The 15,507-nt window shown below is 48.4% G+C and overlaps 1 protein-coding gene across 5 annotated transcripts in view; it reads right to left on the bottom strand.

The window, feature by feature from the left end:
• The window catches only part of LOC147898531 (ultraviolet-B receptor UVR8-like), a 145,109-nt gene that overhangs the window by 106,687 nt on the left and 22,915 nt on the right, over positions 1-15,507 (bottom strand). For all 5 annotated transcript variants that reach the window (XM_087379026.1, XM_087379023.1, XM_087379024.1 and 2 more), the window contains exon 3: positions 14,438-14,584. In XM_087379026.1, the coding sequence (XP_087235152.1) occupies positions 14,438-14,584 (147 nt within the window). The remainder of the gene's footprint in view (positions 1-14,437; positions 14,585-15,507) is intronic.

Raw genomic sequence — 15,507 nt, forward strand, 5'->3', positions numbered from 1 at the left:
TCACCCATGTTCACTCCTAGGTCACCCCTGTTCACTCCTAGGTCACCCCTGTTCACTTCTATGTCATCTCCCCATGTTCACCTCCAGGTCACCCATGTTCACCTCCAAGTCACCCCTGTTCACTCCTAGGTCACCCCTGTTCACTTCCAGCTCACCTCCCCATGTTCACCTCTCTGTCACCTATGTTCACCTCCAGGTCACCCCTGTTCACTCCTAGGTCACCCCTGTTCACTCCTATGTCAACTCCCCATGTTCACCTCTCTGTCACCCCTGTTCACTCCTAGGTCACCCCTGTTCACTTCTATGTCACCTCCCCATGTTCACCTCCAGGTCACCCATGTTCACCTCCAGGTCACCCCTGTTCACTCCTAGGTCACCCCTGTTCACTCCTATTTCATCTCCCCATGTTCACCTCTCTGTCACCCATGTTCACCTCTAGGTCATCCATGTTCACCTCCAGGTCACCCCTGTTCACTCCTAGTTCACCCTTGTTCATTCCTATGTCACCTCTCCAAGCTCACTCTCTGTCACCCATGCTCCTCCCTATGTCACCCCTTGTTCCTCCCCTGTTCACCCTAGGTCACTCCTTGCCGCTCCTTGTTCACCCCTCAGTCACCCATGGGCACACCAATGTCACCCCTTGTTCATCCTTGGTTCACCCTTGGTTCATCCCTCCTTCAGCCTCATTCACCCCTATGACACACTTGTCCACTGGCCTATACAGGAGAAAATAAAATTCAAATTCAGATTTTCCCACCGTTTTCATTCAAATATTTCCTCTTGCCCACACCACTTTTTCTCTCACCTACCACCTCCCACCAGGGCTATATTTAGCCACCAAATTCAGCGTAGGTCCTTCATCTCGCCTCCCAATTCCGACCAGTGCTATATTTAGCATTTGGCTAAACTCAGCGTGGATCCTTGGGATCAGCTCATCCATCGCATCTTACAGCCCACTCATGCTATTTTTGGCTTACTTTCCTAAATTTGGCTCTCTTTGGTTGTGTATTTGTGGCTGTCCCCCCCCTCCAACGAAACCATACGCAGCTCCCCCCCCTCCATCGGTGAATTCTCCTGCAGCCCCCTTCCATCAACGATAGCAGCCCCCTCTCCCTCCATCAGCGAATTCTCCTACAGCCTCCATCAACGATAGCAGCCCCCTCTCCCTCCATCAGCGAATTCTCCTGCAGCCCCCTTCCATCAACGATAGCAGCCCCCCCTCCCTCCATCGGTGAATTCTCCTGCAGCCCCCTTCCATCAACGATAGCAGCCCCCTCTCCCTCCATCAGCGAATTCTCCTGCAGCCCCCTTCAACGATAGCAGCCCCCTCTCCCTCCATCAGTGAATTCTCCTGCAGCCCCCTTCAACGATAGCAGCCCCCTCTCCCTCCATCAGCGAATTCTCCTGCAACCTTCCCTCCATCAGCGAATTCTCCTGCAGCCTCCCCTCCATCAGCGAATTCTCCTGCAGCCCCCCCCTCCACCAACGATAGCAGCCCTCCCTCCATCAACGAATTTTCCTGCAGCAGCTCTCCATCAACGAAATCTCTGCAGCGCAATCTCCTTGCAGCCCATCTCGCACCCTCTTCTTGGATCGCATCACTCCCAGCAGCACCCTCTCTTGGATCGCATCTCTCCCGGCAGCCCTTCTTCCAGTTGCGCCTCACTTTCCCTGGCAGCCTGCAGCAAATCGCCTCTTCCTCGTGGGCAGCCTGGGAGGGTCCTCGGAGCGCTTCTCCCTCTTGGACAGCCTGCTGCAAATTGCCACCTTGCTGTCCTCTCGAACTCAGCTCCTTCTTCTGATCTGCCCTTCTCTGCTCTACTCCGTGCTTCTCCATCAGCTCCCCTTCTCATCGCCATCAGCTCCCCCTCTTGTTATCACCCGCCCCACTCTCCCGTTATCTCTCAGCAAGCTTGCCAACACCTCGACAGCAGCTCCCCTACTTCGTCATCAGCTCCCCTTCCTTTCTTGCTTCCCTTCTTGCCTTGTCATCAGCGCCCCTTCCTTTCCTTTCCTTTCTAGCCTCGTCATCATCTCCTGCTTCAACATCAGCTCCCCTTCCTTCCCTGCTTCCCTTCTTGCCTTGTCATCAGCGCCCCTTCCTTTCCTTTCCTTTCTAGCCTCGTCATCAGCTCACCTCCTGCTTCGACATCAGCTCCCCTTCCTTTCCTGCTTCCCTTCTTGCCTTGTTATCAACGCCCCTTCCTTTCCTTTCCTTTCTAGCCTCGTCATCAGCTCACCTCCTGCTTCGATATCAGCTCCCCTTCCTTTCCTGCTTCCCTTCTTGCCTTGTTATCAGCGCCCCTTCCTTTCCTTTCCTTCTTGCCTCGTCATCAGCTCCCCTTCCTTTCCTTTCCTTCTTGCCTCATCATTAGCTCCCCTTCCTTTCCTGCTTTCCTTCTTGCCTCGTCATCAGCTCCCCTTCCCTTCCTGCTTCCTTTCTTGCCTTGTCATCACTCACCTTCCTGCTTCGTCATCAGCTCCCCTTCCTGCTTCGTCATTAGCTTCTACTTCACCTCTTGTTTCTTCTTCATGCTCGAGAAGAAGTCCAAGTATAAGCCACGGTTGCCCAGAGATAAGCTCTTCATCCCTTTCTATACCTCCATGACGTCTCAGGCAGCCTCTGCAGTGCACATGACCTCACCCATGCCTACAGCCTCTACAGCAGGGCCGACTACATCAGCTAGGCCGACTTCATCAGCAGAGCTAACTTCATCAGCAAGGCCAACTTCATCGGTAGGGCCGACTTCATTAGCAAGGCCGACTTCATCAGTGATGCATCCCCATCTTGGTCCGGACATCACTATCATCTCGGATGGAGAGCCACCGCAATCAAGACAGCAGCGGGGGGTTCTTTTCCACTCTCAGAGCTCCAGTGCCTCTTCTTCCGACCATGGGGGCTCGGATTACACGCCCTCTGCACGGAGACCACATTCAGAAGGGTCGGGTGGGCCAACAGAGATACAGAGCCCTTCGATAACCACCCCTCCTCTCTCCCACATTCGGGTTATGTTTAAACCTCTTCTTGATCCAAACCTCAAACTATCCTCGGTATTGACATCTTCCGAGATCCAGACCCTGTGTCTAACTGAGTTCAACAAGGTCATCTTCCCTCCTGTGGATGTGGAACTGTGTACAGGATTCATCAGATCTTATGACTCTGTCACAGACACTTTTGAGTTCATGGGCTCCAGGTAGCTTCTCACACCCAATTTGGTCTCACAGTACATGGGGCTCCCTGCTCTCCCTATTCAGCCTCCTTCCGACGATTCACCACATCTCCTTTCATTCCTTTCACAGTGCAAACCCAACAGGAGGGGATATGATTGCAAAAAGGTTTTGGAAGGTGGAAGCAGAGAAGCAGTGATCACACGCTACTTCTTCACTCGCTTCTATTTAGCACCCGTGCATTACTACATCACGAAAGGTATCCGTTCTGCTCTCAATGCTCTCTTCACCATCACTCAGTATGATTTTGCATCCCTCTTCTATTCAACATTCCGGGCCACTGTTCGAAATCGCACACGCAGAGGCACACACACCTGTACTTGTGGACCTCACCTCACCTACCTCTTGCACCAGTGGCGGGCTGCAACGCCTGCACCTTTTCCTCCACCTTCACATACTTCATCTTCTCCTCACCGCCCACCTTCCGCCCCTATGATCCCCCACTTGAGATCAGCTCCACTGGCTCTTAGTGCGGCCCCAGCATCCTCGGCCTCTGCTGCATCAGTCTCTGTCCTCTCTTCCTCTCCAGTCTCCATACCCACTCTTGCTCCACCCACATCTGCAGCACAGGTTTCTGAGCCATCCCCTCTTGGGCCAGCCTTTGGAGCTTTGTCATCCGTTGCTCATGCAGGAGTCGCCTCTCCATCCATCCCCTTCGAGGCAGATTTTGATTTCCCTGATGATGTTCTTCCGGTCACTCCCCTGCCCTCCTCAGGTCTCACCCACCATGGCATGACATTACCACTTACCTTCCCCGCAGTCATGACCATTCCCCCTCCAATCATCTCATCAGGGTCAGTAGGGTGCAAAGATATGCACATTGGCCCCCCAACTCAGGGGGATCCATCGACAGAAGTTATGGCAGCAGGGACCTCTGCCTTGGGATCTCTTGATGGAGAGGCATCAGAGCGACATAGGTTATTGAACTTGAATCTTACTTTGGGAGCCACTGGTGACGCGAAGACACCACCCCGGGTGTCTCGACGACTGCCGAGTATGGAGGCTGCTAAACAGGACCTACTGGAAACTCGACCTGGTGAGGTTATTTTTGCTGGGGGTAAGATACCCTTTCAAGCTGATTGTCCTCCACTTCCTCAAAATGATATGTTGGATACCTACTTTGCATCCTCCTCAGAAGATCTATTCACCCATGAGGCCCAGATAGAGGAACAGAGCCAGGAACACAAACGGCTGCTGTATGCATTAAAGCGGAAGCGGTCTCCTGTTTGCATGGAGGAGGAGGACCTGGACCAAATTTTCACACTTCCCTTGCAAGAGACAATTGCTTCCAACAAGAAAGTATCCCAAGCTCCAAGCTGTTACCTAGACATCGACACACTGGCTCCAGTGGCAGCTCTCGAGGACCCAGAGCAAGAGGGGATGAAAGCAGCCTTCGAGGAATATGGCGAACTCATTGACATGGCTGACCGAATGACCTATCGGGACAGGTATGCATGGGCTAAAAGATCCCTTCATATGGCTCATCGCATTATAGATGACAACTTCATTCAAATGGGTGCCTCCCTCTTTAATACTACGGGTCAGGTTTGCAAGCTTCTGTCACAGAAGCAACACCTCCGCTTGGAACATGAGAAGCAGGTAGCCAGCATGCATAAAGAATGGGATACAGCATTGCAGGTGAAAGAAGCGGAGTGGGGAGCAACTCTACAAGCAAGGGAGGCTACGTGGAAAACTCAGCAGGACGAGTTTCAGCAATGTCTTGCAGCGAAGGAGGCAGAGTGGACAGCCAGCAAGAAAGTTTTGGAGGACAATCATTCAGCCCAACAGGCTGAGATCCAGAGGGAGCTTGCAGCCCTACAGGACAGATACACCTCACTCGCAGAGGATAAGCATACTGTGGATCAACAGGTGGAGGTGGTGCGGAGTCAGATGAAGCAGATTCTCGAGGAGGAGGACCATCTCCAAGTTTCACATTCCAAGTTGCAGGACAACTTCCATGGGCTGCAAGCTGAAAATGCTGCTCTCAAATCTCGATGTGATCATTACAGGTCTGGCTACCACAGATATAAATCCAAATACGAGGACATCCGCAACCTCATGGACACAGTCGAGGAAGAGGCAAGGACCAGCCCCGGAACATCAGCACACCCACCACACCCACCCCCTCCCCCTCCTTGACCTTCATCCAGCAAGCAGTAGCTCCTGGATCTTTTAGTTCGGCATTTCTTTTTGCGAGCTCTGTACATTTGGATTCTGCAGTTCTCATGTAAATAAGGAATTTTGGAGTTGTATGGCCATGAGCCAGTTTTTTTTTCAGTTTTACAGTTGTAAGGCCATGAGCCCTTTCTTTTCAGTTTTGGGATGTCAACCACAAGGTCACTTTCTTATTTGTAATTTATACTTAACTTTCTCTCACACAGATCCTCAGTCATTCACCGGGACGGTGAATGATAGTGGCGGGGGATCTGTTGTACTCAAAGTTTATGGCGACCCACCAAGAGTCACGTCATGGTCACCTTAGCAACATGCCAAGTTGTTAGACCTTGGTCATACCTAGTCGCAGCGTGTTCACATATGTTCACATCTTGGTCACATGGAACAGACTTGGACATGACTTGACATGGACATGACTTGGACATGACATGGACATGACTTGGACATGACTTGACCTGGACATGACTTGGGTATGACGGAAGCAATACATGACCGAAGAGTGCCAAACCTCAACCTCGACTCACCATGGTCAAAGTCAATCAGAGGGAAGTACTGGTGCAATGGTACACGGGATACACCTGTTGGTGCACATGGGAAACAGTCCAACAGTTAAGAGGCATAGGTGGTGCACCAACCCTCTCAACCAACTAGTGTCAGGAGCGCATGGAATAGACAGGAGAACACATGGAGCACGGGATTCACTGACCCAGAACAGGCTGGAGTGTTGCGGAAGCCATCAAGGACAGAGCGGCCCACAAACGGTGGAATGGCTAACGATGGCTAAGGGTGCAAGAAGACATCCAATAGGAAGAAGGAGAGGAGATTGGTAGCGGGGGGTGGAGCAGAGGAGGAGAAGGTGAAGAGGGGGAAAGGGGAAAGGGGAGGGGGACATTCTGGAGGGACGAGAGGCGTGAGTGAAGGAGTGAGAGGCTAGAGTCAAGAGCTCGCCTCATGTGTATCTTCTGGGGTGTATCAGTCATCTTGCTTTCTAATGAGTTATGCTACTCCCCATCTCTGCTCGCTACTCTAAAATCTCTTTCCGTTGTGTTCTCCTCCCCTCCTCTCCCTTCACCTGGTACAACGGACCTGTTTCATGTGGTTGAAGTTCTTTGCCGTTCATGTCGAGGGTTGGCTTTCATGATGTTGTTCCGCTTTGGTCTTCTTCTTGCTCACATCACTTCAGCACTTGTACCGCTTGAACATAGTTGACACCATCTACCGCTTGCATATAGTTGACACCATCGACAAGCACTTGCCTACGTACCATCAGTGACACTTATGGCATGTCTTACTCGCTTCTCGCACCAGTGGCCCTAGGCCTCCGGTAATACTTCCGGAAGTGTTAGAACCCCCCCCCCCCTCAGACAGAAGGCATCCCACACTGCTCTCTCTAGGGAGTGAATTCCACCTTCTCTACCACCCCTTTTGTATGAGGGCATTTCAACCATGTTGAAATTGCCCCCTATAATCCAAGCATCTGCAATATGTGACCAAGCGAGCAGTTCCTTCCACAAAAGGACACTATCCCCTCTAGAATTGGGTTCATACAGGTTTATAAGACCAACCTTATGCCCAACAATCAAAAGTAAAATCCACTGAGTTTTGGAAGGGACTATGATCCCGTGTCCAATCACTAAGGGGAGTATAGAAGACGAAAGAGAAATGCAAGTACATCCCCTCGTGCCCAAGGCCAGTGACACAAAAGTATGGCTTGAAAGAAGCTTACCCGACTTGGCAAAATCCCTCACATCCAATTTGTGTCCCTGAATCATCAAAATGTCCATGGGACCAACACCTGGATGAAGTTGGTTACGAATCAACTACCTGTGGCGGCGATGAGGTACACCCCGAGGCCCTGAACGTTCCAACTGACAATCCTCATCTGCGAGAGGAAGAGGCTGGATGGAATATCCTACCCGACCTGGTTGTAGAGAAAGCCCTCTCCTGCAAAAAGTTCCTCCTATCAAGAGGAGGGAAGTCAACTGGGGAAAGCACATCCACACCTGCTGAGGGGGAAAATCTATTCACGGATGTCTGAAAGATGTGCTCCCTGATCGTAGAACAACTCCTCTGACTCAAACTTAGCCAAGTCTGCCAGAACTGAAAATGAATTCCTGCGAAGTACCTCTGGCGCAGGAGTGCGAAGGAGCCCTGTGGAAGGCGGAGTGGAACCAATAACCCCCTTACCTCTGTCAGGTGAAGACAAACGTGTAAGAGAAGAAGGGGGTGCATGACCTCTGCATGAATCTTCATGACCTTAGCCACGACTTTGGCATTGTTCTCAAGTAAGGCACGGGTCTTTGGAGCAAGGTTCTTCTTAAGTGAGCACTCCTGAACATGATTAGGGGTAGGAGCAATCTCTTCTGCACATGGAACCAGGTCAGGAATGTCTCCTGCCTATAGAGACGGGTCTGGGGCCCCGTCAATGGTAGCTTGAGGTACTGGCTCCCCAACTCTGACAGGCACCCAACGGTGGTGGTGGACGACCGAAGCATGACAAACTGACTGTCCTGTCTACATTGTAGAAGTACTAGGACGAGAGGCTGATGGTCCTGGCTGTGAAGCCGAAGGTCTAGCAGCGCGTGAGGCAGTAGGAACTGGTCGTGATGAAGGTATTAGTTGGGTGAAACTATGAGGCGCACTCGTGGATCTTTTTTATCTTTTCTTTTTCCTTGGGCAATCTCTGGCAAAGTGCCCAAGGGTCCTGCAAATCCTACACTGATCCTGTCTCCCTGCAATGTCGACTCTTTGTCTGAAAAAGGAGCCATCTGGATGTTGAAGCATAATGTGGTCATCCGAGATGTTAGGGTCAAAGGCGATGACCCTAACACGTGGTACCCCATTGGACCTGACTACCTCTTCTGCTGAAGTAGGCATCCCAGGGAGAGGGGGGATCTCAGTAACCACTCCAAAGGCAGCTCCAATGGAATGTAGCAGTCGATGGACTTGAGGAAGGCCTGGAAATTTGATGAAGAGTGACGTCATCCAGTTGTCCTCCTCAATAGGATCGGACCCCAAAGAAAAAGGGGTCAAAAAGTTCCTCCTGGAGCCTAGTGCTAACGGGCTAGCCTGCAGCACTGTACGTGCTACTTCCAAGGAGTCAAAAACAACCTGGAAGAAACCTCGCCCAAGCAGTCGAACATCTGTGAGGTGCCCTGCGAGGTCTCCAGGCAGAGTGGCGAGCATCCACCTGTAACCTGGAAGGGTGGGACCCATGGATGCAAGCAAAGAGCGATGTCAAGCTCTCCTGCTCAGTATCTTTTTTGAGCTACTGCAACTCATCTTTTGAGAAAATGATGATTTTCGCGGCCAGTGGAAGCGTGCGAGGATTGGCTGAAGGCTGGGCCATTTTCAATCAAGGTGTGAAGGCCGACTCGAACACAAAAAAGCTCCGTCCGACCAACAATGTTGCTAGGAATGGCTAGGAAAGAAGAGGATAGCAGGGAGGGAGAGGGAGAGGGTGAAGGCGAGAAGGGGCAGCAGGGGGGGAGAGGGAGAGGGAGAAGGGGGCAGCAGGAGGAAGAGAGTGAGGGAAAGGGAAGGAAGGGGGCAGCAGGTAGGGAGAGGAGAGGGTGTAAGGAGGGAAGGGGGAGGAGGAGAGTGTAGGAGGAGACTAGGAGGAGAGGCTAGGGAAGGGGGAGGAGAGGGTAGGTCTCCGGAGAGGAAGAAGGAGCTAGGGAGGAGAGGGTAGGGTAGAGAGGGTGGGGAGTAGAGGCTAGGGCAGAGAAGAGAGGGTAGGCGGGTAGAGGGAGTGTAGAAGAGGGAGTAAGGTAGGAGGCCGTACGGCTGTACAATAGGCAATAGCAGGGTAGAGAGGTAGAGGGCGGAGAGGCTGAGAGGAGAGGGCGGGGGGATGAGGGGAGCTACAGGAGGGAGAGGAGAGCACAAAGGGGAGAGGGAGAGGGCCGTACGGCTGAGGAGAAGGGGGAGCAGCAGCAAGGTTAGGGAGGAGCAACAGCTCGCGCAAGGAAGCAGTGATCAGAGTTCTCTTGCGGTTTTCATTCATACTTAATGAAATAATCTTTTTGGAAAAAAAAAAAAGAACAGCTAATAGCCAATCGTGGAGATTGAGTCTGACTTGGTGTCAACCTCTTTGAGAGTTGACATATTCGGATCTATTCTAGGGGTTTTCACGATTAGAGGGCTCATGAGTGTTGCCAGGACACTTTCCTACAATAAAATTTAAAAATCCCTAAATTTTTAAAAACTTTTTGTGAGAAGCCCTAAAAGTGCCAAAAAACCTAATTTTACTTCTACTACTTTAGTGTAAAGGATTAAACACTGACACTGATCTATATCAGTGTTAAGACCCTCCTAAAGCATAACCCTTCATATTTGAGGATCTACTCCGACTTCGGTGATTCTCGACCAGCCATTTTGAGAGTCATGTAGTAATAGCCCTTGGTAGTTGCTCCCATGGCCGACATCGACATATCTTCAGGGGCATTCCCACCATGAACTTCATCGGCTGGAAGATGTGCACATTTGTGTAGGCAGCTTCTTGGGGATCCTTTATGGGTTCTCTGCCTTGCTATGCATAAAATGAATGAAATATTTTCTATTTTATATATGGAGTCAATAAAGGTTTTCAGCCTTAAATAGTCCTCCTAAAATGATGTTTTGCTATCTATGGTGTGTGGCTCCATGTCAACCTATTTTGGAGCCACGATGGGGATGTATTGTGGGAGCCATGTATTGGCTTTGATAGGGTCTATTTATCAGGCCTGGTCGAGTTCCAGGATGTTGGTGTATTCCTTGACCTATGAGCTGGTCATGTAGCCATGCTGAGGTGTGAGCCTCTGAGTCACGTTGAGTCTCAAGCCATAAGAATGATTGGATCGATCTCTGAACATGCTCAGACTTTAGCCTCTGAGTTGCATGGGGTGCACAGATTAGTAGTCCGTCATTCTCATGTTCTGTTCTTGGTTCCATTCCAGTAGTCTCTCACCTTTCCTTCATGGGGGGGTGTTAGAACATGAAGTCAAGTTGGGCGTGTTTTAGTGTTTTCTACTAGGAGTTCTACTAGAGTCTTATGTGTGAGTGCCATGTGTCATATTGGGAGGCATCCCATATACATTTGTGCACTCTAGTATGTATGCCTATCCTATAAATGCTTGTACTTTTCACTTGTCAAATCATTCAATCTAATCAAGCCTACAAGCACTTTGGTCTACATGTGAGTACTTTCTTTTGGTTCATCCTCTTTCATTATGTCTTTCATACTTTCTAGTTGTTTCCTTTGCTTCCCTTCCTACCCTACCTCCTCTCCCTAATCCACTATGTTTCTTCACATTTGGCCTTACATACTGTGAGGAATTTCATGACATGAGCTTTAGAATCTTCATGGAGATGGCCCTTGAACTTTGGGTTTTCACGTGGACTTTGTTGAGTAGTTTAAGAAGTCTCCCTTTCTCCATGGAACTCAAGACTGCCATGGCTGAGGCAACACCTTTACCGAAACCGGGACTTAAAATAGTTATAGCCAAAGGTCCCCCGATTGAGTAGTAGTAAGGCTCGCCACAAGGCCATATGGCTGCGAGGGCATGGGGAAACTAGGAGCCCTGATGATGAGGACCATAGTGGTGACATAGATGGTACTGGTGCTGAAGGTACTACTGCTACCAAAGTAGAAGGGGACAGTGCTGAAGACATTATTGATGCCAATGTAGATTGGGTCAGGGGAAGAAATCGGGGTTGTGCATAAGAGACAACATAGCACCTTGACCGGTCTGCTGTGTCGAGTCAGATGCTAACCCACTGGCCATCATGTTGTTTACAGCAGCTGCAGGATGGGAGAAGACGTTGTCTTGAAATATATGAGCTTCTGATGAAGCCTTAGTTCCTTCCTCCTTCAATTGTTCGCCACTTTGCACTTCTTCTTCCCCAATGGCAAGATTCCTGGAATATGCCATTCTTCTTCCCACCGTCTTGTTGGAGACTTGGGTGTCTATGGATAGAGGCCATGTATATCAATTGGCTCAGCCTGTGGGTGCCTCTCCTATGTGCCCCGATCTGACCACCACAGATCTTGCCAGTCCAAGTCAATGAGAGCTTTGATAAAGGTGCTAGCTCTAGCAACTGCGTCGATGGGTTCACTTCGTGCTCGGCTAGACTACTCCAACTTTTGTCACACGTAATGCTTCTTTTACCATGTCTGATCTGTAGAGAGCCTTCTCTCCACTCTTCTCAAGTACCTTCTAGTTCTCTCACTCACTTCCTTAAGGGTATCGTAACTACTAGGCATAAAATCTCTCTTTTAAGGCCCTAAAACACCACTTCACTCTTTGCTACCCAACACCAGCAGTGTCCCACCATGATCGCCATAAGCTGTCTAAAGGGGAGGTCCGCTCACTTCTGGAGGTGTTACCGGAGGCTGATGTCATGTCCCAAAAAGCAATAAAAAAGGGAGATGTCACCCCATCTAAGATTGGGCATCTACCCTTGTGAAGGGCAAGAAGTGTAGTCTTGAATTCTGTGTTAGTGAAAGGGGAATCGAGTAAACTTGTCATATGGGGTTTCACCAATAATAGAATACACTACCAAACCATATGTCTAGCATCATCTCTGGCAAAGGAATCAAGATCTGCTAACAAAAGGGAGGCATAAAAGTCTGTAGCAATCCGCATGACAACATTAAGATCTATCTGCAAAAACCTTATTAGAGCCAATATACTAATATACTCTCTCTCTATAATGTCTCGAGTTTAGAGTAGAGAAAAAGTGTTTGTTGCTGACTCTTCCTCCATCTAGATCTAGAAGGTCTTTCATGCATGAAAGGCATAGTCTGCTCTCCGATCTAGCAAGATCTACATATTAGCCCTTGTTGTTGCAGCAAGGCGCTACTGAATCCAAGCACTTTAAGGCCTTTTCTGTTTTTCCCTCTGAAGGGATACTAACTATTGATGGAGGCCCCTCTACTACCTAAGAATCTCATGTCTTCTAGTGTTAGCAGTAGTATGGTAAAAATCATTAACACCAAACAACTGCAACATGTGAAGGGAAAGACACTCCACCCTACAAATGAGAAACCCATATATGCAAAACACCCTCTATGAGACCCTCCTTTGCATACAATGCATATGGAATCCTAATACTAGTAAATCGGTAGCTCTCATGAGTCTCAAAATCATAAGAACCACTGGAAAGTGATTCAAAATGGTAACACCTGGTGCAATGCATATGAACCTCACTTTCAAGTGCCCAATCATCAACATAGAATTTGTCTATCCATGCAAGGATCAGCATCTGCACCCTCCTATGAGTGTGCCAAATTGTGAAAGGCATCAAGTAGGCAAGCATCTCTCCCATTGTACTAAAAGAGAAAGACATCCCAAGGTGCTCTCTCTAGAGAATAAATGATACCTTCTCTTCGCCCCCTTTGTGCATGAAGGTAACTCCACCATGTTGATGTCACTTCCAATAATCCATGACTCTGCAGTGGAGGCCCACGAGAGAAGTTTCTCTCAGAAAAGGGCACAGTCCCCTCTATTGTTGGGGGCATGGAGGTTGAGAAGATGAACCTTATGTCCACCAATTAATAAAATGATCCATTGTGCTCTGGAGGGCATAATAACACCATGTTTGACCACAAGGGAAAGAATAGAATCTAAAATTGAAATGCAATCCCCCCCTTGTGCCCAAAGCAAGAGACAAAAAAGTAGGACCTGAAAGTAATTTACCTGACTTTGAGAAATATCGTCATAAAATTTGTGTTCTTGAAGAAAAAGTATATCAATGGGACCACCAGTGACACTTGGCTAAAGTTGATTGCAAATCAGCTGCCTATCGACGAATGGCAATGAGGCACAACATCGAGGCCCTTCTCGAGAAAATAGGGGTAGCATCTGGAGGTGGTGGAGAAGCCGCTCTCACTCTAACCCAGTGTGGGCCAACAATGGTAGCAGGTACGAGATGTGCAGATGGTGCTGAACGATGAGGCGATTTCAAAGGTACACTGTGTTGAGTTCTAGAGGAGGTGACAAGGGAAATTTCCTTACGTCTTTGCTTCTTTTTTGGGCAATCTCTGATAAAATGCCCAAATATCCTACATATCCCCAACATTGTTCTTGCTTGCTTGCTATCTTGACTCTTTGCCAAAAAATAGAGCCATCCAGGTGCTGGAGCATGATCATAAAAAATCTGAGGGTCAACGACAAGGACCCTAACTCTAGGCACCTCATCCAATCTGATCACCTTTTCCACTGAAGTGGGAACACTAGGGAGGGGGAACCTCAGTGACCACTTCAAATGTAGCTTCGATTGTGGCAAGGAGTCGATCGTACACTCAGGGCAGACCTAGAAATCTAATAAATAGAGACATTGTCTACATGTCCTTCTCTACTATTTGGTCTAATCCAAGAGAAAAGAGCTTGAGAAAAATCTCCTGAGAGCCGAGTGCTAAGGAGCTGGCATTGAGCACAGTGGTCGCAGCTCTAGGAGTGTCAAAAGCCACCTGAAATAACCTCATCCAAATAATCAAATGTCAAATAGGCACGGGGCAAGGTCCTCAGTTAAGGCTACAAGGATCCAATCCCTAGCTTGTGATTTGGAAGGGTGGGACCCATGGATGTGTGTGAAGAGTGTGGTCGAGCTCTCAAGCTGCACATCCTTTTGCAACTACAACAGCTTGTCTTTTGAGAAAATGCACGATCTCTTGCGGCCAGTGGAATTGGATGAGGATTGATTGGATGGGTCACCACTCATCAATTGAAGGTGGAAGGCCAATTCAAATTGCTAAAATATCCGTCTGTCATTTGGAGAATCCCAACCATTATGAAGTAGGGTTATCAAAAACCAAAAAAGGAGAAATTCGAAGCATTTCCTTTTCTCAGAACAAAATAATGGACTGGGATACAAATATATACAAAGACAAAACTCAGCATTCTCAGCTACCAGTTGATAAAAAATAATCCAAGTTTCCAGAGACTACACAACTAGAAACCATGGATTCCTATTCTTGTCAGATTTCAAGAACCTTTTATTCAAAAGCTACTTGTCAAACTCATCCAATAGCTATCACAAAAAGATAAATTACCTTTTTACTTCTCCATCCCTAGTGATAGCAAGGCAATGGCTATCACCACAAGAAATTTGCTTGATTTCAATACCTTGAAGACCCTTTATAGGATGCGGAAGAAACTGATCACTTGAATTTCCATGTCCCAAACGCCCAAAATCCCCCCTGCAATAATTGAATTGAAAATGAAATATTCTACATGAGCATTAAGACTTTAATGATTGATTAAAAACCACTATATCAGGATTATAGAAACCCAATATCAGTCCTTGGAAAGTTGGACAAATATTTGAAAACTCAATTAGGCATTCAAATGAGCAATATTAAAAAGAGCTCAGGGTAATAAAAGTAAAACAGTCCTCCCTTTCACTCTCTTCAAGTGAAATTAAAACCAAAGAATGTAAATCAACTTCATATCCACAGATATAGGAGTGTCCACAGAAAACATCTACTATCAAAGCACTTTGGCATATCTGCATTATGGCTGGAGATTTTGAAACCTTCTAACCATGTTTGGTGAACAGGTGGAGAGGACAAAGGCACAGGAAAAGAAGCATTACCATGTGAGACAGTCGGGGCTTTGCCTTTGTCTTGAATAGAGAAAAACTGTTTGACCCCTTTGTTTTTGACCACAGAAGAGGCATTTGCATTCTTATTCAAAGGCTGAACCATTTCAGCTTGCACTGGCATCCGTGGAGCTCGGGAAGGGCATTGTGAAGCCATGTGCCCAAATTGCTTGCATTCAAAGCAAGCACTTGCAAACAGCCCCCACTTGAGCTTGTAAAAGGCACTCCCCATGGAAACATTATTCACAGTAACCAAGTATGAAGCTGGAGTGGGATGATCTGTATCCCACAAAATGCAGAAGCGATTCGAATTTCCATTGAGTCACAGTGGACATACCACCTTACCGAGGGAAGCTGCAATTTTAGGTAGAAGAGAAGACAAGCATTGAGGAAAATCCACAACTTCTACCCAAATAGGGCAACGATGCCAAATCAATGCTTGATAATCCCGGGTGGGAGACCAGGGCAGAACGTGGACCATCTGCTGGCCATAGAAAAGAGGAGAGTGCTCCAGCAAAACCT

This window comes from Dipteris shenzhenensis, chromosome 9 (assembly GCF_047967505.1).
Source record: "Dipteris shenzhenensis isolate YYH24624 ecotype China chromosome 9, Dip_SZ_1.0, whole genome shotgun sequence".
Classification (NCBI taxonomy): domain Eukaryota; kingdom Viridiplantae; phylum Streptophyta; class Polypodiopsida; order Gleicheniales; family Dipteridaceae; genus Dipteris; species Dipteris shenzhenensis.